Source organism: Taudactylus pleione, unplaced genomic scaffold (genome assembly GCF_031769625.1).
Source record: "Taudactylus pleione unplaced genomic scaffold, aTauple2 ptg000244l, whole genome shotgun sequence".
NCBI lineage: Eukaryota > Metazoa > Chordata > Amphibia > Anura > Myobatrachidae > Taudactylus > Taudactylus pleione.
In genome coordinates this window covers 647,383-672,258 of record NW_028284646.1, presented here as the reverse complement: position 1 = coordinate 672,258, position 24,876 = coordinate 647,383, and the positions used below count along the sequence as shown (strand labels likewise).

The 24,876-nt window shown below is 42.5% G+C and overlaps 1 protein-coding gene across 2 annotated transcripts in view; it reads left to right on the top strand.

Annotated features, from left to right (window-relative positions):
• SACK1B (scaffolding CK1 anchoring protein B) overlaps positions 1-24,876 on the top strand; it is a 72,650-nt gene that overhangs the window by 11,879 nt on the left and 35,895 nt on the right. For both annotated transcript variants that reach the window (XM_088479746.1, XM_088479745.1), the window contains exon 2: positions 8,522-8,991. In XM_088479746.1, coding sequence (XP_088335872.1) covers positions 8,536-8,991 — 456 coding nt within the window. In that variant the 5' untranslated portion in view covers positions 8,522-8,535. The remainder of the gene's footprint in view (positions 1-8,521; positions 8,992-24,876) is intronic.

The following is a 24,876-nucleotide window of genomic DNA, read 5'->3' as shown; positions in this document are numbered from 1 at the left end:
CGTGTCTCTCTCTCTCTAAAACCTGAACTGTTGGGGAGCCTTGAGGACTGTGGAATTCCAAAAATATCCTTAAAATAAATACAGCTCCAATGAGTCTTATTTTCCTGACTTACAAATCAGGAGAAATGTAGTCCCTTGGAAGAGTCATTTAAATGTAACTAATGGCGCGTATCCAGGGGCGTAACTTTACCAACAGGGGCCCCATAGCAAAAAATGTTATGGGCCCCCCTCTCAGCACGCGGCCCCCAATCTCATCCCGCTCTTGCCCCCCCCGCCGGTCTGAGGCCCCCCCGCCGGTCTGAGACCCCCCCGCACCCCGGATTACCTGATCCATGGTCGCGCTGTGCAGGGCAGACCCACCTTCCCTCCCGGTCAGCTCCATCTCACTGACTGATGTTGGGAGGAGGTGGCCACACCTTCTCCCAGTATCAGCCAATGGGGAGAGCCGGAGGCGGAGCTGACTGGGAAGACGCGACCACGGAGCGGGGGGGCACGCAACCAAGGAGCAGGTAAGTGTAGTAGAGGGGAGTGAGGAGACTGATAGGGGAGTGAGGAGGGTCTGGAGGGAAGGGCAGCGGACAGCGGCCTGGCACTGTAGGTGCAGGGGGAAGGCCGGGCCCCGGGTTGGTCCGGGCCCCATAGCAGCCGCACCCCCTGCACGCACGGTAGTTACGCCACTGCGCGTATCCATTACCAGATATTAATGAGTGATTGCATGATTACGACATCGTAATCGTGCAATCGCTCATTAATCGTGCAATATAATGTCGGAAACAACCAGCGATGCACGCTCCTGCTGGTCGTTTCCGACATCAATCATTAGCTGAACATGGAGTTCAATCTGCCGATAACGACAGATTGAGCATTTTCAGGGATGATGGAGGGCGCCTACACTGAATTACTCATCATTCAGTGTAGGCACTGCAGGGGATGGGGAACGACGGCACGATTAGGATGTCGTAACCGTACTGTCATTACCTCATCTGCTAGTGGATGTGCGCCTTTAGAATGAATGGAACAAGGTTATAATATGAAAAGTGAAGCAGTACTTTAGTTTGTTTTTTGTATTCAAATCCAGAAGGAAAACTGACTGAAATACTTTAACCAGTTTATTCAGTATTTCTTGAAATGTTGCATTTTTGTTTACAAAATTCCTAAAGAAACAGATTATTGTGGCTTGAATAACATAACAAATTGCAATACACTGCTTGCATTGGATTTAAAACTTTCAAGAAAGAAATTATTTATGTGATATTTTCTAGATGGTCAATGTATGCCTTTCCCTTCCACGCGGAATTAGATCTACTTTAGAATTTATGCGGTGTGTCTTATGAAAATGGATGTGACCTTACACTATGATTTTTATGAAGTCAAGCATGGAGTTGAAAAATATTTACATTCTAGTGAGGTGTCAATATGCGTCTCTAAAACAAAATGATTCCAAAACATAACATGCCATGGTTCAATGACCTGTATCACGTCATACGTGTCAATTCTTAACCACAAAATGGTTACATGACTGAACACATTGCAGACATTCAGAAAATAGATTTATATGTGAGATATGGAGAATGTACTGTCATACTGAATGCTTACAATTTTATGACTTTAAACATTTTTATTTGAGAGTTATATGGGCATCATTACATCACAAAACTGACATGCACCATATGTTATCTTATTTGCTTTGCAACTCAGGTGATGTAAATTAACCATTTTCCATTAGCATTTCTAAGCTGCTTTGATCATTTATGGGTTAGTAAGTGCCATGGCCATTAATATGATGCTTTGAAAGTGCAGTGGCTGAGAGTGGGTATTTCTGCTTCAGAGAGAGATGAAGAGCGGGTGAGGTTATCTTTTTGAACTTGTCAACATTCGTCATCAATTCTAATTCTAAGCCACCTCCATAATACAGGCCTTTTCTAAAATACATTTTATTTAGATCTGAGACAGACTGTCACTTTATAACATTCACAAGTACAGATGTAGAAATGATCTTGGTCCTGCTGGTATTTACAGCTAGTGCCTATGTTCTCTTTTGTTACCATCATTTATTTGTAGGTAGCCTGGTACCACAATACTCTGCAGTGCCAGACTGTATGGAAATCAAGGGGAATGTAGTTATGAGATAGATGGCCGCGATGCCGTCGATCTCAATACCGACAGGGGAATCCTGACAAGGGACTTAAGATAGGCGTCGAAATACCGATGCCTATTTTAGTCCTGGCATCGGAACGCCAAAGGACGCAAGCCCAAACAAGGTAAGTCCGGGGTGTAAGTGCCACCTGCAAATCAAACCTGATACCAGTTACATTATAATACACTCATTTGACACTTTTTTATTCTGACATTTTTTTAATAATCTGCAGTACATTATAATTAAATAGCTTTTTTTCATTATCTCCTTTAAACCATTGGGATATAACTGTACTTTAGTAAAATATAGGCCAACTAGGCAGATGTCTCGATAGCAGCTTGGAGATGGATTTATGTTAATTATATTAACAATATTTAACTGTTTCTTTTTCATGCATTAGTGTATATTTTAGGCAATTAGCCTTTTCCAGCAGCAATGATCAAGATAGGTGTTGGACTGAGTACAAAAACAATAATTACAGTTAGGGGTGAGCGGGTTCGGATTTCTGAAATCCGAACCCCCCCGAGCCCCCCCGATCCGAGTCCGATCCGAGTCAGGCTCGACTTTTCCCGCCTGACTCGGATCTGAAATCGAGGCAAAACGTCATCATCCCGCCTTCCGAGTCTCGTGGGTTTTGGATCCTATATAAGGTACCCGCGTTGGCGCCATTTTCTCACTCGGCTGTGGACAGTGAAGAGGGAGGGTGGGAGTTAGGGCTGTGTAGTGTAGTGTAGTGTAGTGCTGCTGTTGTCCACTACTTCAAAGTCCATAGGGGCTGGCTGTGTTGCTGCTGTTGTTAATAGGGGCTGTGTCCACTACTTCAAAGTCCATAGGGGCTGGCTGGACTGTGTTGTGCAGTCAGTTCTCCATAGGGGCTGTGTCCACTCCAAAGTCCTGTGCAGTGTCCCAGTCCTAAAGGGGTGCTGTAGTGTTGTCCAGGGGGTGCTCTGTCCATCAGGGGTGCTCCCCCCAAGTGCTAAAAAAATAATATATTTTCTGTGTTTGTGAATTGTGTGCGCAGTAGCCGCACGTGCATCAACAAAGTAGTGCCAAGCGTGCGCCTGTGTCATAAGTAAAGGGCCGGCTGGCTTGACCATTAAGGGTGCTGTAACCCCCGAAAGTACACTCCAGTCCAAACCAAAAAAAAAATTATTTTCTGTGTTTGTGAATTGTGTGCGCAGTAGCCGCACGTGCATCAACAAAGTAGTGCCAAGCGTGCGCCTGTGTCATAAGTAAAGGGCCCGGCTGGCTTGACCGTTAAGGGTGCTGTAACCCCCGAAAGTACACTCCAGTCCAAACCAAAAATAAAATTATTTTCTGTGTTTGTGAATTGTGTGCGCAGTAGCCGCACGTGCATCAACAAAGTAGTGTCAAGCGTGCGCCTGTGTCATAAGTGAAGGGCCGGCTGGCTTGACCATTAAGGGTGCTGTAACCCCTGAAAGTACACTCCAGTCCAAACCAAAAAAAAAATTATTTTCTGTGTTTGTGAATTGTGTGCGCAGTAGCCGCACGTGCATCAACAAAGTAGTGCCAAGCGTGCGCCTGTGTCATAAGTAAAGGGCCGGCTGGCTTGACCGTTAAGGGTGCTGTAACCCCCGAAAGTACACTCCAGTCCAAACCAAAAATAAAATTATTTTCTGTGTTTAGCCGCACGTATATATCAAATCGATGTAACATAAATGGAGGACCAAACTTTCTCCGATAAAAATAAAATAGAGAAAGATCAAGAACCACTTCCTCCTAGTGCTGAAGCTGCTGCCACTAGTCATGACATAGACGATAACATGCCATCAACGTCGTCTGCCAAGGCCGATGCCCAATGTCATAGTAGAGGACACATACAATCCCAAATGGCAAAGTACAGGAAAATGACCTTGAAAAAGACATTTAAATCAGCTGAAGAGAAACGTAAACTTGCCAATATGCCATTTACGACACGGAGTGGCAAGGAACGGCTAAGGTCGATCCCTAGTATGTTCATGACTAGTTGTTCAGCTTCACATGACGATGGAAGCCCTCCTCCCACTAAAAAAATTAAAAGAGTTAAGCTGGCAAAAGCACAGTGAAGAACTGTGCTTTCTAAGAAGATATCACAAATCCCCAAGGAGAGTCCAAGTGTGGTGGTGGTTGCGATGCCTGACCTTCCCAGCACTGGACGGGAAGAGGTGGCTCTTTCCACCATTTGCACGCCCCCTGCAAGTGCTGAAAGGAGCACCCACAGTCCACTTGCTGATATGCAAATTGAAGATGTCACTGTTGAAGTACAACAGGATGAGGATACTGGTGTAGCTGGTGCTGAGAAGGAAGTTGGCGAGGAGGATTCTGATGGTGATGTGGTTTGTTTAAATCAGGCTCCGGGGGAGACAGCTGTTGTCCGTGGGATGAAAAAGCCCATCATGGTCATGCCTGGGCAGAAGACCAAACATTCCACCTCTTTGGTCTGGCAATATTTCTATCCAAATCCCGGACAACAACTGTCTTGCCATATGTACCATATGTAAAGGTGAAATAAGTAGGGGTAGGGATGTCAACCACCTAGGAACATCCTCCCTTATACGGCACCTGCAGCGCGTTCATAAAAAGTTACTGTCAAGTTCAGAAACTTTGGCTAAGACCGTAAGCAGTCCAGGGACACCTAAATCCCGTTGTCCTGTTGTATCCAAGCGCCTGCAAACCACACCGTCAACTCCCTCCTCGTCAATTTCCTCCTTAGTCAGGATCGGAAGTAGTCCTGCAGGCCATGTCACTGGCATGACTGACTCTCCTATCCGGGATTCCTCCGGAGGATCCTGCATTGCTACTCCTACTGCTGTTGCTGCTGCTGGGAGTCATCCATCATCCCAGAGAGGACGTAGGAACACCACTACTTTTACTAAACAATTGACCCTCCAACAGTCCTTAGCGAGGAGGATGAAGTACGACAGCAGTCATCCTGAAGCAAAACGTATAACTGAGGCCTTGACTGCTATGTTGGTGTTAGACGTGCGTACGGTATCCGCCATTAGTGCAGTGGGATTTAGACAATTGATGGAGGTAGTGTGTCCCCGGTTCCAAATCCCGTCTAGATTCCACTTCACTAGGAAGGCGATACCGAGGCTGTACAGAAACGTCAGAAAAAGTGTCCTCAGTGTCCTGAAAAATGCCGTTGTACACAATGTCCACTTAACCACGGACATGTGGACAAATGGAACAGGGCAGACTAAGGACTATATGACTGTGACAGCCCACTGGGTAGATGTATCACCTTACGCAGCAACAGCAGCAGCATCACCAGTAGCAGCATCTCAGAAACGCCAGCTCGTTACAAGGCAGGCTACGCTGTGTATCACCGGTTTCAGTAAGAGGCACACCACCGACAACCTCTTAGAGAAACTGAGGGAAATCATCGCCCAGTGGCTTACCCCACTTAGACTCTCCTGGGGATTTGTGATATCTGACAACGCCACAAATATTGTGCGGGCATTACATCTGGGCAAATTCCAGCACGTCCCATGTTTTGCTCACACAATAAACTTGGTGGTGCAGAATTTTCTGAAAAGCGACAGGGGCGTGCAGGAGACGCTTTGGGTGGCCCGAAAAATTTCTGCCCACTTTCGCCATTCAGCAACTGCATGCCGAAGACTGGAGCGCCAGCAAACACTCTTGAACCTGCCCCGCCATCACCTGAAGCAAGAGGTTGTGACGCGGTGGAACTAAACCCTCTATATGCTTCAGAGGATGGAGGAGCAGCAAAAGGCCATACAAGCCTATACATCCACCTATGACATAGGCAAAGGAGGGGGTATGCACCTGACTCAAGCGCAGTGGAGAATGATTTCCGTGTTGTGCAAGGTTCTCCAGCCCTTCGAACTTGCCACACATGAAGTCAGTTCAGACACTGCCAGCTTGAGTCAGGTCATTCCCCTCATCAGGCTTTTGCAGAAGCAGCAGGAGAAAGTGAAGGAGGAGCTAAGACGGAGCGATTCCGCTCGGCATGTGGGACTTGTGGATGAAGCCCTTCATTCGCTTTGCCAGGATTCCAGGGTGGTCAATCTGTTGAAATCAGACCACTACATTTTGGCCACCGTGCTTGATCCTTGGTTTAAAGCCTATGTGGTTTCTCTCTTTCTGGCCGACACAAGCCTGCAGAGGTGCAAAGACCTGCTGGTGAACACACTGTCAGCTGAAGCGGAACGTGACACGTCAACGGCTCCTTCTTCATTTTCTCCTGCAACTGGGGCTGCCAGGAAAAAACTTAGGTATCCTAAGCAACCTGCTGGCGGTGATGCAGGGCAGGCAGGACCAAGTTTGGACATCTGGTCCGGACTGAAGGACCTGGCAACAATTTCTGACATGTCTACTGTCTCTGCATATGATACTGTCACCATTGACAGAATGGTGGAGGATTACATCGGTGACAGCATCCAAGTAGGCATGTCAGACAGTCCATACCTGTACTGGCAGGAAAAAGAGGCAATTTGGAGGCCCCTGTACAAACTGGCTCTATTTTACCTGAGTTGCCCCCCTTCCAGTGTGTACTCCGAAAGAGTGTTTAGTGCAGCCGGGAACCTTGTCAGCGAAAGGCGTAGGAGGTTGCTTCCACAGAATGTGGAGAAGATGATGTTCATCAAAATGAATTATCAGCTCTTCCAGGGAGACCAGCCTCCAGAAGGTACAGAGGGACCTGTGGTGGTGGATTCAAGTGGGGACGAGTTAATACTTTGTGAGGATGAGGATGTACACACTGAAGAGGGTGAGGAATCGGTGGATGAGGAGGATGAGGATGACATCTTGCCTCCGTAGAGCCAGTTTGTGCAGGGACACATTAATTGCCAGCTTGTTTTGTGGGGGCCCAAACGAACCAATCATTTCAGCCACAGTTGTGTGGCAGACCCTGGCGCTAAAATGATTGATTTGTTAAAGTGTGCATGTCCTGTTTATACAACATAAGGGTGGGTGGGAGGGCCCAAGGACAATTCCATCTTGCACCTTTTTTTTTCTGTGCATTATGTACAGTTTGGGGCCTAGTTTTTCTAACTGCCATCCTGTCTGCCACTGCAGTGTCACTCCTAGATGGGTCACGTGTTTGTGCCGCCCACTCGTGTCGCTTAGCATAGTCATCCAGCTACCTCGGTGCAACCTTTTGGACATAAAAACACTATTGTGAGGTGTTCAGAATAGACTGGAAATGAGTGGAAATTAAGGTTATTGAGGTTAATAATAGCATAGGAGCAGAAAAACCAACAAATTCTGTGATTTTAGCTGTTTTTATGCTTTTTTTAAAAAAAATACAGATCCAAAACACAAAACCCAGAACCCAAAACACGGAAGGGTGGTTTTGGCAAAACCAATCCAGATCCAAAACACGAAGAAAGATCCAGATCCAAAACCAAAACACAAAACACGAAAAGTGGCCAGTACAGTAATATTATAGACAGTCCTGTTCACCTATGTGGGTGTCATGGAACAGTTTGTAATGCTGGAGGACATGAGGTGCCAGAGAAATTGTCATAAGATCATCTCCGCCAACTCTATACCCACACAGTGTCTTGGGCAAAACTATTCTGGCCCTGTCAGTTTATATAAAAATGATATTCCTAAAGCATGTCTAACAGGTTCCTGACACTACTGTATGTTTTTTAGAGGGCCTCACCCTAGCCTACAGCTTTATAATACCTATTGTATGCTATCATTTTTAATCAGAGTGTGTCTGCAAATGAAATGCTGTATATAACCCTTACACATAATATAGTTATTACATAGTGAACAAGTCTGCAGATACTGTTCTTATCGTTATTTTACAAAAACATAGCAACTGTAGCACCAGCACTGACCATCTGGGCCATCATTTACAATGCCTTGATTTGGTGCAGTGCGTACTGCAGCTGCTATCATTGACTTAAATGATAACAGTGTGATAAAATACTGGGTGAGATCAACAGCAGGAATGCCTATATATCACCCACGCACTTTAGTTGTGAGCATAAAAAAGATTACCCTGGTTTCAGTTTTTTTCTTTTAACTATACCATAACCTAATGTACCATTACTGTTGAGAATTTGCTGAACTAGTGAAGTTCAAGTAGTCGTGACCGGACGCTTCATGCCTGCCAAGTAATAGAAAAACACTTTGGATCACATTTCAGATTGGAAGTGATTACAAATACACATGTACAGTTACTGAAAACAACCTAATAGTAAAACAAATATACTAAAGGATATGATAAACAAACATCCAGTTTAGCTTTTAGTCCTGCTGCCACACGCTTACAATTTGGAAACATGGAGCTTGTTTGCATTTTTGAGAAGTTGTGGATGAAAGGCAGCTGCAGTGCATATTATACTGGCTAAACAACTATTTATTATTTATTATGTGCTAATTGTTAATTTTCTATGTTTTTCTTAGGTTGATTTCTTAAAATGTCTGCAATGGTGGAGACACTTTCATTGCTTTCATCTTTGCATGATGAAGGTAAATCTGAAAATTATATAGAACCTCACTACAAAGAGTGGTACCGTGTGGCCATTGATGCACTAATAGAGGGTGGAATTACTTCCTATCAGGAATTTCTTGCTAAGGAAAGAGTTACAGAATTTCTTGCAGCAGATGAAATCAACTATATTACAAACAACATCCACAAGCCAGTAGAGAATGTGGACAATACACAGGGTGAATCAACAGACGATAACTCATCATCTGGGACTTATTGGCCAATAGAATCTGATGTGGAGGCACCAAATCTTGACCTAGGGTGGCCCTATGTGGCACCAGGACATACAGGTGCTACTGACATAAATCTGTATTTCCATCCTCCAAGAGGACATCCACTCACCATCAAAGAAATGGTCAGAAAGATGATCAAAGAAGCAAGAAAGGTAAGATTAAATGTACTTATGGTATCAAAATGATACATTTCCATGGCCATGTTGGGTCTACATAGATTAAATTGCAGTTAAATTGTATAGGTGATATTGTTGGAAATACAAGAACTGGTACAAAACAGGCAACATTCCCATTCTTTCAGACTCCTGGGTATTTCCTATCTAATTATCATTGTGCGTACCAAACATGCATTGATGATAATCTATATAAACACAGTGAAGATAGCTGGTACACAAGAAGCAGACTGTTTACAGTATTCTCTAGAAACCAGTAAGGCTAGTCAAGCTACATATACAGTCTGAACAGGTTACTTGTCAATTAATATACTGCACAATTGCAAGGGACATTATATTGATTACTTCTCTTGAAAATGATGTATAATGTGCATGTACTTTAAATAAAACAAAAGCATGCATCTTAAATGAGATTATCATGTGGGTGGGCAGTCTATCAATTCACTAAATTAAACCATTTTTATTTACATTAATATTTCTGTAATGCCAAAATGAAACATCTTTTCTATCGTGATGGAAACAGGATAAAGATTCGTATAGCCTATTTTGTGAGTATACAGTAGTTGTACAAGCCTATATTGGAATGGAAGCTACATATGCAGCCGCATGTAGCAAATTTTAGGGAGAAAAGTAAAATAAAGGGGCAGCACTAATTCTAAAAAGACTGACAAATGAACTCAGGTATAATAGATCATAATAAAAATATGATTTTATATAAATATGAAGTGAACATTTCAAATAATTGAAGAGCTCAATAAACACCAATAAACCGATGAATACGGGATTCTCTCCTCCCAAAGGACAGCTCTTTTTGATAGAGCTGTCCTTTGCAATTTTATTTGCAATTGTACATGTATACCAGCGTTATTAATGCCGATAGGCATGCTATCAGTGGTGGGATGCATTGTATCCAAAATGCTGTGCTAGATATATTCCACCACAAATGTGAAATGAGTGTTTCTGGGTTTTTCATTGGTCATACACATGGCAGTGAACCATCTTTGGGAGAATCCTGTGAGTTCCATGGATGTGTAGCCAGCACTGCATCCTATTCTGGGTCGTGCTGATGCCAAGGGGCATACGGATCTCCTGTACCCAGTATATGGTAGGAGTAAGCTCCTATATTAGTCATGCTGCATCTGTGACTGGAAATAGTGGAGGGATATGTTGCAACTCTTAATTAGGCCCATTGTGAAATCTCAAAGACAAAGTGGGGGCATATTCGTTAAGAACCCTAGTTATTGGAGCTTACAGATTAGAAGAGTTTTGAGGAAATGCAGGAAGTTTCATAAAGGTGCAAAGTTTGATGGTAAATTCTTTGAGTTCTGCTTTTGCTTCACCATCTCCAAGTTTTTAAATTAGCATTTAAAGCTGTTTTATACTACAAATAAAGTTGATAGATGACAATTAATTAGTTTTTGTGTATGGTGTGGTTGGGGTCAAACTGGGAAGACTTAATGATAAATTACTACTGACAAAAGATGCAAAGTTTTTGCAGCCACAGGCAGAATGAAGCAAATTTTGCTTTTATCTAGTGAAGTCACTTATCTTTCTGATACTGGAATGAGTACTGTAACATCATACATGAACAATCATATAGAGATGAGCGGGATCGGACCTCTGAGATCTGAGCTCACCCAAACTTATCCGATCCGAGGGGATCTGGACCCGCCAAATGGCTCTCCATGCCAATTTTGGGCTTCACATTGAGGCAAAATGTCATCAGCTGGCATCTGATACTTTGGATTTCTTTATAAGTCCCTGCGGCGGTGAATCCGGTGCCCGTTGCTGACTGTGTAGTCCACGCTGCTGTGCACTCTCCTCTCCTTGGCCGGCTGGCTGTGCTGCTGCTGCTTGTGGCTGCTCCATGCTGCTCGGCTGTGCTGCTGAAAGAAAATACGGGTATAGTTGGCGCATATGTGGGCACTTGAGGAAGTGTGTATAGATCTATACACACAAACAATATAACAAGAAGATTGCAGTAGATACCTACGAGCAGCCTCAAAAAATCAGTCTCTTGGTTGGTACTTTTATGAAAAAAAACCTATAATAGTGGTTATAGCACCATTATTATAGGTTTTTTTCATGTCGGCTGTGCTGCTGTCCATACACTCCACTGGCTCCTCCTGTGCTCAGTACTGTGCTGTGCTGTGTACATCCGCTCCTGTGCTGCTGACGCACCTGTACGGTTTCCATCTCCTTCAGTGCTGCCAAAGCACCTGTCCGGTGTCCATTTGCTCCAGTGCTGACGATGCACATGTCCAGTGTTAAAAAAAAAAAAAAGTTATTAAGTTATACATTTTTTTGTGAGCTGTACCCCAGTGTGTACCCATAACACAAGCACTGTGACGCCGCAGGCCATACCCCAGTGTGTACCCATAACACAAGCACTGTGACGCCGCAGGCCATACCCCAGTGTGTACCCATAACACAAGCACTGTGACGCCGCAGGCCATACCCCAGTGTGTATCCATAACACAAATATAAGTACTGTTTAGTTTATTAAACTTCCATACTGTCTGCCACTCTGTTGCCTATATGTGTCATGTTGGAAGCTGAACTTCCACATGTTTGTGACACCCACTGCTGTCGTTTAGCTTAGTCAGCCAGCTAACTCAGCCTTTTGGCAACTTTTGGCCTTAACTGGATGAAATCAGTACTGTGAGCTGGTAAAAGCGGACTGGAAATTAATGTTATTGAAGTTAATAATACTGTAGGAACAAAAACAGGCCCACATTATGTGATTTTAGAAGTTTTTATGATTTTTAGAAAAACATACAAATCCAATCTAAAATCAAAACATGCAAGGGTGGTTTTGGCAAAACCAAATCCAGATCCAAAACATGAAAGAGATACAGACCCAAAACCAAAACACGAGAGTCAGCGCAAATCTCTACAATCATATAGCAATTACTGGACACGCAAGAACGACTTCTTGCATAGTAATATATAAAACTGTAACCTAAATAATATAATTTCTCTAAATATTGCAATGCCTTATACAAAACTTATACATGTAAGATTGCCTAAAGAAGTAATTAGAGCACAAAAAATATAGGAACAAAAACAATGAGATGATCATTTTCCCTTTTTATGAGACCTATACAACTAGACGGAGGTTAAGCAGGCATGTTAGAGCAGGCTTGCACCATGTATATATTTATCCCAAGTTTTACACATGCATCTGGTGATGTCTGCCAACAAAGTAGCAGATAAGTTAGCACTTGTCAAATCTATAAACCTGCATCACTCATAGTTTACAAAAACCTTGTATTTTATACTTTATTGGTTAGATATTTTTTTTGTCATTAACTATGTGAGCAATAGGGAAAAGTGCAATATAAACTATTACACTCATCAAGTGATTACAGAGATGTGAGCAGACTCCCGTGTTTTGGTTTTGACAAAACCACCCTCAATTGTTTTTGTTCTTTTCTGTTTTGGTTTTAGATTTGTATTTCTTTAAAATTTATAAAAAAAATAGCTAAAATCATGTAATTTGGACCCGTTTACTGTACATAAAATCCAAAACCCAAGTTTCAGTTATTAAATCCGTGTTCCAAACTTACAGAAGACCCCAGCCGGGACTTGGCTCTACTCAGAACCCCAAAGTCCAGGTGTGTTTGGTTTTCAGCAAAACCGATGTGTACATCTCTAAGTGATAATAGTAAAAATAACAACAGAACTCATTTATGTCATTTGAAAATGTAGATGCACATTATTTATTAAAAATATAACTATATTGTAGCTTTGTCCATGGATTGCAGGATACCCAGTTTCACTTTTCATTACTTCTTGGCATTCATGTGCAACATTAGGCTGACACTGTGGATCTCCCACATCGTGTATTGAACACTCTCAAATAAAGCAGGAAGTAATTTTCTGCTGTCTTCACTGGCTGCATTAACACATACATTTCCTAACTGTAAGAAGAGACTGTTATAGCTTCTGTGGCAGTCATTCGCTCATGAAACTATATACTAATAACGACAGAAGGATTGAAAGAGAATGTAGCACCAGTTGTATACCCTTTGTCGACCTCTGTTTATGTTATGTTATGTTACAGATCATTAGACATACTGCATGCATCCAACCCTATGTTGGAGATTGCATCTTACAAAGAAACAACCTGAGATTGTAAAGAGTAATTTATAATAACGGGAAGAGCCATACTGAGGGAAGATACAGTCAGGTGCATAAATATTGGGACATTGACAGAAATTTCATATTTTGGCCTCTATTCACCACCACAATGGCTTTGAAATTAAACAAACAAGATGTGTTTTAACTGCAGTCTTTCAGATTTAATTTGAGGGTAATTACATCCAAATCAGGTGAACGGTGTAGGAATTACAACAGTTTCTATATGTGCCTCCACTTTTTAAGGGGCCCAAAGTAATGGGACTATCAACTCAAAAGCTATTTCATGGACAGGTGTGGGCTATTCCCTCCTTATTTCATTATCAATTAAGCAGGTAAAAGGTCTGGAGTTGATTCTAGGTGTGACATTTGCATTTGGAATCAGTTGCTGTCGACTCTCAATATGAGATCCAAAGAGCTGTCACTATCAGTGAAGCAAGCCATCATTAGGCTGAAAAATCAAAACAAACCCATCAGAGAGATAGCAAAAACATTAGGTGTGGCCAAATCAACTGTTTGGAACATTCTTAAAAAGAAAGAACGCACCAGAGAGCTCAGCAACACCAAAAGACCCGGAAGACCAAAACATCTGTGGTGGATGACAAAAGAATTATTTCCCTGGTGAAGAAAAACCCCTTCACAACAGTTGACCAAATCAAGAACACTCTCCAGGAGGTAGGTGTATATGTCTCAAGTCAGCAATCAAGAGAAAACGTCACAACAGTGAATATAGAGGGTTCACCACAAGTTGTAAACCATTGATGAGCCTCAAAAACAGGAAGACCAAATTAGAGTTTGCCAAACAACATCTACAAAAGCCATTACAGTTCTGGAACAACATCCTATGGACAGATGAGACAAAGATCAACTTGTACCAGAGTGATGGGAAGAGAAGAGTATGGAGAAGGAAAGGAAGTGCTCATGATCCAAAACGTACCACCTCATCAGTGAAGCATTGTGGTGGTTGTGTCATGGCGTGGGCATGTATGGCTGCCAATGGAACTGGTTCCCTTGTATTTATTGATGTGACTGCTGACAAAAGCAGCAGAATGAATTCTGAAGTGTTTCGGGCAATATTATATGCTCATATTCAGTCAAATGCTTCAGAACTCATTGGACGGCGCTTCACAGTGCAGATGGACAATAACCCGAAGCATACTGCAAAAGCAACCAAAGAGTTTTTTAAGGCTAAAAAGAGGAATGTTATGCAATGGCCAAGTCAATCCCCTGACCTGAATCCGATTGAGCATGCATTTCACTTGATGAAGACAAAACTGAAGGGAAAATGCCCCAAGAACTTGCAGGAACTGAAGACATTTGCAGTAGAGGCCTGGCAGAGCATCACCAGGAATGAAACCCAGCGTCCGGTGATGTCTATGCATTCCAGACTTCAGGCTGTAATTGCCTGCAAAGGATTTGCAACAAAGTATTAAAAAGTGAAAGTTAGATTTAGGATTGTTTAGTTTGTCTCATTACTTTTGGCCCCTTAAAAAAGTGGGAGGCACATATAGAAACCATTGTAATTCCTACACCGTTCACCTGATTTGGATGTAATTACCCTCAAATTAAATCTGAAAGTCTGCAGTTAAAGCACATCTTGTTTGTTTCATTGCAAAGCCATTGTGGTGGTGAATAGAAGCCAAAATATGAAAATTCTGTCAATGTCCCAATATTTATGCACCTGACTGTACATGTTGTTGGGTTCTGCTTATATAATAGCTTCATATCTAGCAACCATCCTGCATCCAGAATTTTCTTTCCCCCAATTTGCCACTGGGCGAGTGCGTAAATTCTGTTGTCGCATGTATGAAATGCATAGCTGAGGAATTTCCAGTGCACTAACAGACGTGTTTCCTTCTATTCAACTCTGATATCAAAACATCAAACATTCCCAATTAACTATTTCCAGTCACACATGGAAGTTCTACACAAAGGAACTGTTTGAATTGCTGACACTGTTGCCCTACAGAAAGGAAAGGTAATGAGGGTGGATTTCAATAAGATTTTGAAAGTAGATTATGACATGGCTAAATTCCATGGATTCTGGAAATATGCTCTTGGCCTGGAGAAGAGTGGGGGTAAATTTACAAAAGCTTCTAAAAATAAAAGTGGTTTTATAGCATAGCAACCAATCAGACCCTAGTTATCGTTTCCCTACTGCACCCTAGAAAGTGTTGCTATGGGTAACAGCACCACTTTTCATTTTTAGAAGCTTTAGTAAATCTACCCCTGGATCTCAAAAACTTTGATAAAAATTAAGCTAAATATTAAAAATACCGTATATACTCGAGTATAAGTCGACCCGAATATAAGCCGAGGTACCTAATTTTACCACGAAAAACTGGGAAAACTTATTGACTCGAGTATAAGCCTAGGGTGGGAAATGCAGCAGCTACTGGTAGTAATCCCCCCCTGGTACTGTCCCCAGTAGTAATATCCCCCCTGGTAGTGCCCCCAGTAGTAATATCCCCCCCTGGTAGTGCCCCCAGTAGTAATACCCCCCTGGTAGTGCCCCAGTAGCAATATCCCCCCCTGGTAGTGCCCCCAGTATTAATCCCCCCCTGGTAGTGCCCCCAGTAGCAATATCCCCCCCTGGTAGTGCCCCCAGTAGCAATATCCCCCCTGGTAGTGCCCCTAGTAGCAACATCCCCCCTGGTAGTGCCCCCAGTATTCCCCCCCTCCCTGGTAGTGCCCCCAGTAGCAACATCCCCCCCTGGTAGTTCCCCCATTATTAATCCCCCCCTCTGGTAGTGCCCCCAGTAGCGATATCCCCCCCCTGGTAGTACCCCCCCAGTAGAAAGAAATGTAAAAAAAAAAAAACACTTACCTGTAACCCCGCTCCTTGTCCCGACGCTGCTACAGGCTCCTCCGCCGCTTTGCATAATGGGAGAGACGTCGTCATGACGACGTCTCTCCCATTACCCACTGCAGGAGCCGGAAGATGGCTCCCGCAGTGGGAGCAGCAGTAGCCGCTGAGAGTCTGACAGACTCTCAGCGGCTGCTGATTATACCAAACACTTAGCTGCCAGCTCCGGCGGCTGTGTGTTTGGCAGTGTTTAGTGCAGACCAAACTCCGTCCGGTCAGCGCTACACACACGGTGCAGGCTGTGTCACAGTGACACAGCCTGCACCGCGGCCCGCATGGTACGCTACTCAGCAGCGTACCATGCGGGCATGACTCAAGTATAAGCCGAGGGGGTGCTTTTTCAGCACAAAAAATGTGCTGAAAAACTCGGCTTATACTCGAGTATATACGGTAAGTCTATTCTTCCATTGATGAATATGATTTTACTATTACTGTGAGAAACAATCTCTTATTACCTGCATGTAAGCTATGACTAGCAATGCTGGCAATATGGCCTTTTAAGTTACTACTTCATATGGCCAGTCTCTGCATGTAAGCACATGTTTGAGCTTTCGCACTTCAATCACTTTAATTTAAAAATAAATTAAATAATAAAATAAAAATAAAATGAAGTTTAAATATAGATTTGATTTACTTTAAATCTATTGAACTATACTGAGATGGTGAACAAAACATATAGTGCAGTGGTACAAGTACTGGCAAAATGCTTCCCCCATGTGAAATCAAAGTTTTATTTGGTAGTAACTTCTTTCTCGCATTTGCTATAAGTTATCATTATTGCTTGGCCAAATTTACTAAGCTCTGAAAAGTGATAAACTGGAGAGTGATAAACCACCAGCCAATCAGCTCCCAACTGTCATTTTTCAAACACAGCCTGCAACATGACAGTTGGGAGCTGAGTGGCTGGTCGTTTATCACTTTTTAGAGCTTAGTACATCTGGATAAGATATGAAACTAGAAAAACAGTAGCGGGTTAGAGTGTTGCAGCCCTATTTGGAAATGTTTTGATGAGAATGTGTTTTTTCAGATTCAGCGTCCCAAACTTTTGTAGTACTTACCTTAGTAGTATAGATGTGCGCAGCCCCATTTTTTGGTTTTGGAGCTGGTTTAATTTTCTTGTTTTGGTTTTGCAAAACCACCCTCATGTTTTGATTTTGGCTTTGGATCTGCATTTAAGAAAACAGCTAAAATCATAATTTGGACCTGTTTATATGCAATCCAAAACCCGAGTTCTGTTTTTAAAACTGAGTTATGAGCTGACTGTGAAACCAAGCCCGGAGTTAGCTTGACTCGGAACCCAAAAGTGATACCGGACTCTGGGCCTGATTCAGACCCGCTCGCGAGCGCTGAGCGCTCACAAGCGGGTCGATGTTGCCCAAGTGCGCATGATGGAGCCGGCTCCGTCGTGCGCATGCGCGAGACCTGAATAACGACGGCCAAGCCGTCGTTATGGGTCTTGCACCAAAGGGGGTGTGCTGTCGATGGTGATTGACAGCACGACCCCTTTGGTAGGCGTGGCTGCCCAGATGGAGGCGTTCCCATGGGAATGCCTACCGTCTGGGGCCGGCCCCACTGACATCACTAGTGATGTCAGTGGGAGTGATTTTGGCTCTGATAGAGCCAAAAGCACTCCTGGGCTTGTGGCAGTGAGACCCTACCGCAAGGGTCTCGTTGCAAGCCCAATGGTCGCGATGGTCTTGACCATCGCGCCCATCATTTTGGCCACTCGCTATAGCTGTGGGTGGTCACCCACAGCTATGCGAGCAGCCAGGAGGCTGCTCCAAAAGGTAGGAGGGATGGCCCTGATTCAGAGCGAGCGCTCTGTCAGAGCGTCTGGCTCTGAATCAGGGCCTCTGTTCAACTTGGAACCCAACAATTCGGTTGTCGGTTCTCTGGGAACCAGGCCTGCACATCTCTACTTAGTATACTGACGCAGCTCAGTATTTGATAGAGCTCTGTAGGAATTCGGTAATCCAGCAATGTGAGCATGTAAGCATTTATAGACATAGGATTCAGGTAAGGGTTGGTACTGAGGAATGCACCAATATTAAATACAGAGGTACAGACTTTAACAATTTTATATGTTCTTATTTCATCTTTTATTTTATATAAATTAACCAATTGTTCCTATTTGCGCCCTATATGTTTATCATTTATTATTTTCAGTTTCTGAGTGGCAAAGGGCAACCACTGTAACTTAGAGGCGGCATTAGGATATTTACTGTAAAACACCATCACCATTGAGAATTTCTATAGTTTTATGGTAAGAGCGCACTGAACCATCACACGTATACTACAGACTTGACTACGGTGGCTTGCCCAAAAGTGGACAGACTATTTGAAAAAAGAAAAGCTTGCTATAAGGGCTCAGTAATAATGTGAGCAAATAAATACCTTAATAATAATGTTATCATTTACAGTGGACGACTAAAATATTATGTTCTGTGAACTCTAGAATGAAAAAAAAAACCTGCTAAAAAAATTGTGTATTTCTAATGCAGGAAACAGATGGATTCATAAACAAGGTCATTCATATTGCTCATAGCCTATGTTTAACAGGTCTGATGACTAAGCACTGAGTAAATGAGAAAAATGCTAATAAGCATTATATTTCTAAACTCTGTAAACTCATAGGTGAATCATTAACTGAACAAGCAAATAAAAACCTAAAACAATAATTATTCATTCAAACATCTTCATTAGTGATTAGAAATTTCTCAACTGTGCAATTGTTTTTAGAAATATTAGGCAGGAAAACATACAAAAGAAATCTAAAATATGAATAAAATGATTAAGTTTAGAAATTTCAGCTCATAACTCTACATACTGGGCGATAATACTAAGCGATTGCACGATTACGACATCGTAATCGTGCAATCGCTCAGTAATCGTGCACAAATCATGCACTACAATGTCGGAAACAACCAGCCATGCGCACTCCCGCTGGTCGTTCTGACATTGTCCATCACCTGAACATGCAGGCTAATCTGTCGATAACGACAGATTGGCCATGTTCAGGAATGAAGGTGCCTACACTGAATGACTGATTATTCAGTGTAGGCACTATAGGGTTACAGGAACGACTGAACGATTACGATATCATAATCATACTGTCTTTCCTAATCGCCCAGTGTGTATGCACCATTAGTCCTGCACAACTGAAAGCAGAGTTTTGCACCTAGGTGTTAGAAGTAATTGTGATCACTGTCCGGCTGCAAATCACTAAAACCCCTTATACATGAAAATCCCAGTCCCAACCCAGACCCTGTTCATGTTGCAACTCCGACCCGGGTTATTCCTGGGTCGAGCCATTTACACTGCACACTGGTGCAATGTTTTCTGCCAGCACTTAGAGATAACACTAAGTGCTGTCATGCGGCTGTTCCCATGCTGTAAATGGAACCCGGGTTGGATGACCTGGTTCACTTGTTTACCCTGCCCCATAACGCGGGTCCGTCCAACCCTGCTCACTACCAGGGTTGGATTTCCAGGTCACTATACCCAGGTGCCACTATTTGCATCCAGTCATTGCGTAAGTACGCAACCTGTCAGTGAATCACAGTTTAGTTGCTATTGAGACTCATCTTGCATTTGCAAATTTCCACAAATTAACTGCTTTCCCATTGCTGCTTTCCCCCTGGTCCAGGATTGGACTCCATTTTTAACCCAGTGCCGGTGATATTACCTGCTCTGCTTATGCACTTCTGCCTGAAACCTGATACCACTATCTGCTGCTAGGCTGGAACCTGGAATGTTGGGAGTCCTTTTTAGAGAAGGAATTAGTATTGTCACTTGTAGCTTCCTCTTCTTTCATCCCCAGCGTCTCCTGCCAACCCTATCTCTTCCCTGGCCCTTCCCCATGAAGCCATAGCCCTTTTTCAGGTGCATTATCTATTTAAAAAATTGTGGGGGGCAGCAATGCTCTCTCTGGCACAGGGCACCAAAAAGTCTGGTTATTAATATATTTATGTTATGGCCAGTGTAATATCTATAATGGTTGTGCCAGAGATATTGTTACCTCTTGTGCATGAGCCATGTATCTTCTGCATATGCGCTGTATTTTCAGAGAGTGAAATACAACCAGAGCCCTCATGTCTTACAATGCCCCAGATTATGGCTTTTAAATAATCAGTTATGAGGTTTAATACACTTGTTTATACTTCTGAAATGGCTTTTATACTTCTGAGTACAGCAGTTAATACACTTTTCTATGATGGAAAGAATGGCTCCAACAATCTACAAACTTTTTACAAAATATAACATCTCATTTGATCTATGCAGCATAAACAACAACTGAAAAATCTTGTATTATGAGTGTGAAAATTAATACATAGGGGCCTATTCATCAACACTAAAATAACGTTTTTAAGGACATTTTCCTTAATTAATGTTATTTTAGAATTCATGAACACACTTAGCACAGGAGATATCACTAAGTCCCCCTGCGTTAATTTCCACACTCCCCATACATTAGTATGGGGATATTGAAATAATGGTATTCATCAAATTCCAAAAATTATGTATTTTCGGAATTTGATGGTGTTACCATACGCCACTTTGAGGTGGCGTATAGTAAGTAACACTTACCTGCTTCCAGCTGAGCAGATCCCCCGGCTTCTCGTTCCTGCGCTCTGCTCTCCCCTCTGGCTCCGTCTGCTATGCTGTCATGTGTTCTCCCAGCAGAACATTTTTTTTTCTAAACAGTACTGTGTTCTGCTAGGAGAACATGTGACAGCATAGCAGCCGGAGCCTGCTGCGTGGGCAAGCAAGTGCTGGAGCTGTGTGGGCAAGCAAGTGCTGGACGGGGGGGGGGGGGATAAGCGGAGGGGGGAGGGGGGGGCAGGTGAGCGGACAGGGGACACAAACTTACCGCATCTGTAGGTAGTGCTGCGCATGTGCTGGTTTTACAGATGTAACAGCGCATGCGCAGCACTGATTACAGCTGCGGTAAGTTAGTGTAGAGAAGGAAAACTATCTATTTCCCAAAAAGCTGTCATCGCGAAAATGACAGATTTTCGGAATAGATAGTTATGGAGAGGAGGAATGATGAATTCCTCTGGTAATTAGGTAGAACTCCATGTGGGTTCTAAATCTAATTACCTCCAGAGAAACTTTAGGTATGATGAATAGGCCCCATACTCTCTTAACGTATAGTTTACCTGTTAAAAAATTTTAAGAAATCAGTATTTATTTATTTTTTTGCACTACACAAAAATGCTTAATAAAACAAAATACTTCTCAAAAATGTCATGTTGAAAGTTTCAAGAACGTAATTATACATAATTCAATTTACATTGAAACCAAAGTCTAGCATAGCAATGATATGTGAAAAAAATCTCTGTAAGAAAGAAAATGAATGCTTCTGTTTCACTGCAAGTAAAACCCTTGGTAATCACACAGAGTTGCAGTAGAATAATAAATACATTTATAGATTTTGAATGTTTTATAGATTTAGATTGTTGCTTTGTAGCCTCTTGCTAAAGGTGACAAAACCTCATCAACTAAACTTTGAATATTTAGGATTTGTTTTCCATGTTTTATTGTGCCAAAACTCTTCACATTCATAATGCTTACCTTACCACAGTAAATGTTTGTCTGGTTGTAGGCATGATGTGTTTAAGCCAATGTATAATTACTGTGACCATGAATAGTGGCCTCGCTGTCTCACCCATGCTGCACTTGGGCCACGATTTCAGGAAAAACCCAAGAGTTGCCTGCAGGGGCAGAAACTGCTTATTTCAATCCCTTCCTTTGCTTGAACAATGCATTTTAAGTCAATCCAGTGCACCCCCCAAAAGCCGTATAACAGAGGTACATCTTACATTTTACTTATGCACTCTCAAGAAAAACAATGAACATCGCACATTGTTAAGGTCCAACACTCCAAAAATTATCCAAGTCCCCAAATTTTACTTAACTAATCCGAGCCGAAACACACCATTCTGCCAAACTAAGGGGTAAATTTACTAGGGTGATAGTTGGAGATGTTGCCCATAGCAACCAGATTCTAGCATATATCTTCTTGACGGTGTTAGTTAAATGTTAAGTAGAATCTGATTGGTTGCCGTGGACAGCATTAACACTTCTAAAAACTCTTACTTCAGTAAATATATCCCAAGACTCTGCGCACATGGGTAACTTAGATATAAAATTTCTACCTTAGTGTAAAAACCTTGAAAATGTGTACCTATTTCTTATAATTAGTTGATTGAAGGTCTTGGATAAATATCTGTGCCTTACTTGAAACTATCTGAAGAATAATGAAAACACGTATTTTCATATTTTAGGAAATTGTTCCATATATGATACCAATACAAATATATTCATTTTCATTGGCTACCAAAAAAGTTTTACCTGTCCTTGGAAAAAAATCAATATATAAATCAATTGTCTGGATACTTTTCTAAATGATACTTTGACAAGGAACCCTGCGGTTATTGTTTTTTTTCCTTTTGCAATGACGTACTGAAGTAAAAAAAAAATAATAATAATTTCTCAACCCTGTTTAATGCATGCTGAGTCAGATATTGTTACAGACCCAACCCTGTGTGATGTACAGTACAAAGAGCACTAAAGGCATTTTTTGCCAGTGGCTTTTTGTATACAGTATATGCAACTATTAAACTATAAAATATAGTTTCAATGCTTCTACAGGGTGGAAACCAGTAAGTTGACTACTACAGGAATGTTTGTTCTTTCTTTAGATGCAATAAGCTATAATTCCTGCCCAGTGGCAAATGCAGGATTTTCAGAGGGGGGTTTCCAAATGCTTAATTTTAGAGCGAGTGTGGTCTGTCAATGAAGAGGGCAGAATTAGTACTTAACCAGCTTTAATAAGCGTCCTACAAAGTGTATTGTGTGTAATAATTCCAGCATCACAGTATGCCATTAGATGCGTCAGTAGGCCATCCTGTCTGAGCTGAATGTATTTATTTTAGATGTGGGCACCATTCCAGACTGTTGTAGCAAGTCCGGGAGCCTTGAGGAGCCTCAGAATAACCTAGCACTGCCCTGGACATATATTTACATATTGGGCTCTATAGCAGTGCATCTCTAACAGTGCATGTTTTCCAGATCTTCTAGTTGGTACACAGGTTATTTATTATTGGCTGATACATGTTAAAAGATCCACAGGTGGTGCTAATTATTTAATTTGTGATACTGAGAAGAACATGCAGCACTAGTAACAATCTACTATATTACTATTTCTATTGTGGTCATGGTTTGGGCTGGGGAGGGGGGTTTCCAGGCAGACGGAAATCTCCCTGCGTTTGCCTATGCTACCAGTCACAAAATTGTAATACCCTGATAAAAACCTGTAGAATGTGCAATGTGCTCTCCATGTTGCAACACAGGTACCAGTAACAACTTTATAGTGGATATCACCATATGATAGGTGGACTGCGGACAGACAGACATCCTGGGGTAAATTTACAAAATTTACAATTTTTAGAAGTGGAAATCAATGCCCATAGCAACCAATCAGATTAACTAGCAGCTTCTAGAAGATAATAGCTGGAATCTGGTTGCTATGGGCAACATCTCCGCTTCTAAAAACTCACACTTTAGTAAATATAAACCCATGAGTCAGAGAAGGAGTGTTCTAAAACGACTGTGTTGATTTATTGTGAAACACTGTTCAGTTCTTTACAGCACACTTTAATGTGACACATTAGGGAAGCTTCCATCTCCTTTGGTTACAGAAAAGGGTAATCAGCTACAGATGTATCAAGATGGCCCTTTGAAAGAATCTCACTACTTATTGTCAGATAGATAAAAAGTACTCCGCGCATATGTACCGATGCTTTATTGATCACATTGCTATGATCAGGCCTCAACTGACATTAATCAATCAGCAGCATCTGTGGTCTGAACAAATATCAGCTGCTCCACTGAGTAAAATAAGAAACAGACAGCACTGTGCTCTTTAAACCCACCACACTCCATCAGTCACAGTCCTATGCAGACTTATCTGGTTTCCAATAGAATAGAGAGATGTAAGTTTGGAACCATTGCCCAGAGGTAAGATATTTATTGGTACCCACCTTGCGCATATTCACTACCAAATCCCCACCCTAGCAGCTTCTAGACAAACAATCCCCCATACATTCTTTGTCAACATCCCAGTAGTACCCAGACTCAGAATCCCCCCCTGCATTTGATTTAATACAAATACCAGCAGCACCCAGACACCCCCCCTGCATTAAATACCAACAACCCTGCAGCACCCATTCACACATTCCCCCTTTTCATTCACTACCAATACGCCAATATGACAACAGCACCAGGACACACCCCCTGCATTCACTATTAAGCCCCCAGCAGCACCCAGATGCAAACTCCCCTCATTCACCAACAAGCCACAGAAACACTCAGACACACATTCCCCTCTCTCATTCACTACCAACACCCCAGCAGTACCCAAACACAAACTCCATCCACCCCATTCAGTAGCAATATCACAGCAGCACCCAGACACACACACACATACATACATTTAAAACCTGTTGTTGATAATGATGCTGATCAGGGTCTCCAGCAGAGCTATGGCAATAGCAGAAGGACCTGCAGCCGTGTATGTAAGGGGGAGGAGCATACATAGATGCCTGCCTGTTTCCGGCCCTTTTATATGTACTGCATTGGTGGGACTTCCTGAATCTCTCTGTAGGCTGGATCTGGTCTGGGGGGGATGGGGATGCCTAGAAGAAGGACCAAAGAACATGTCCCTTGGGATCCTCAACTAATCTGACCCTAGGGAACATAAATCGGAACCAGAGGCAACAGAGAATGTGAAGGCACCCTATTTTGAGCTGGCGCACGGAGGTGACAGACTCAAGTAGATACACCCCTGAGAGTCC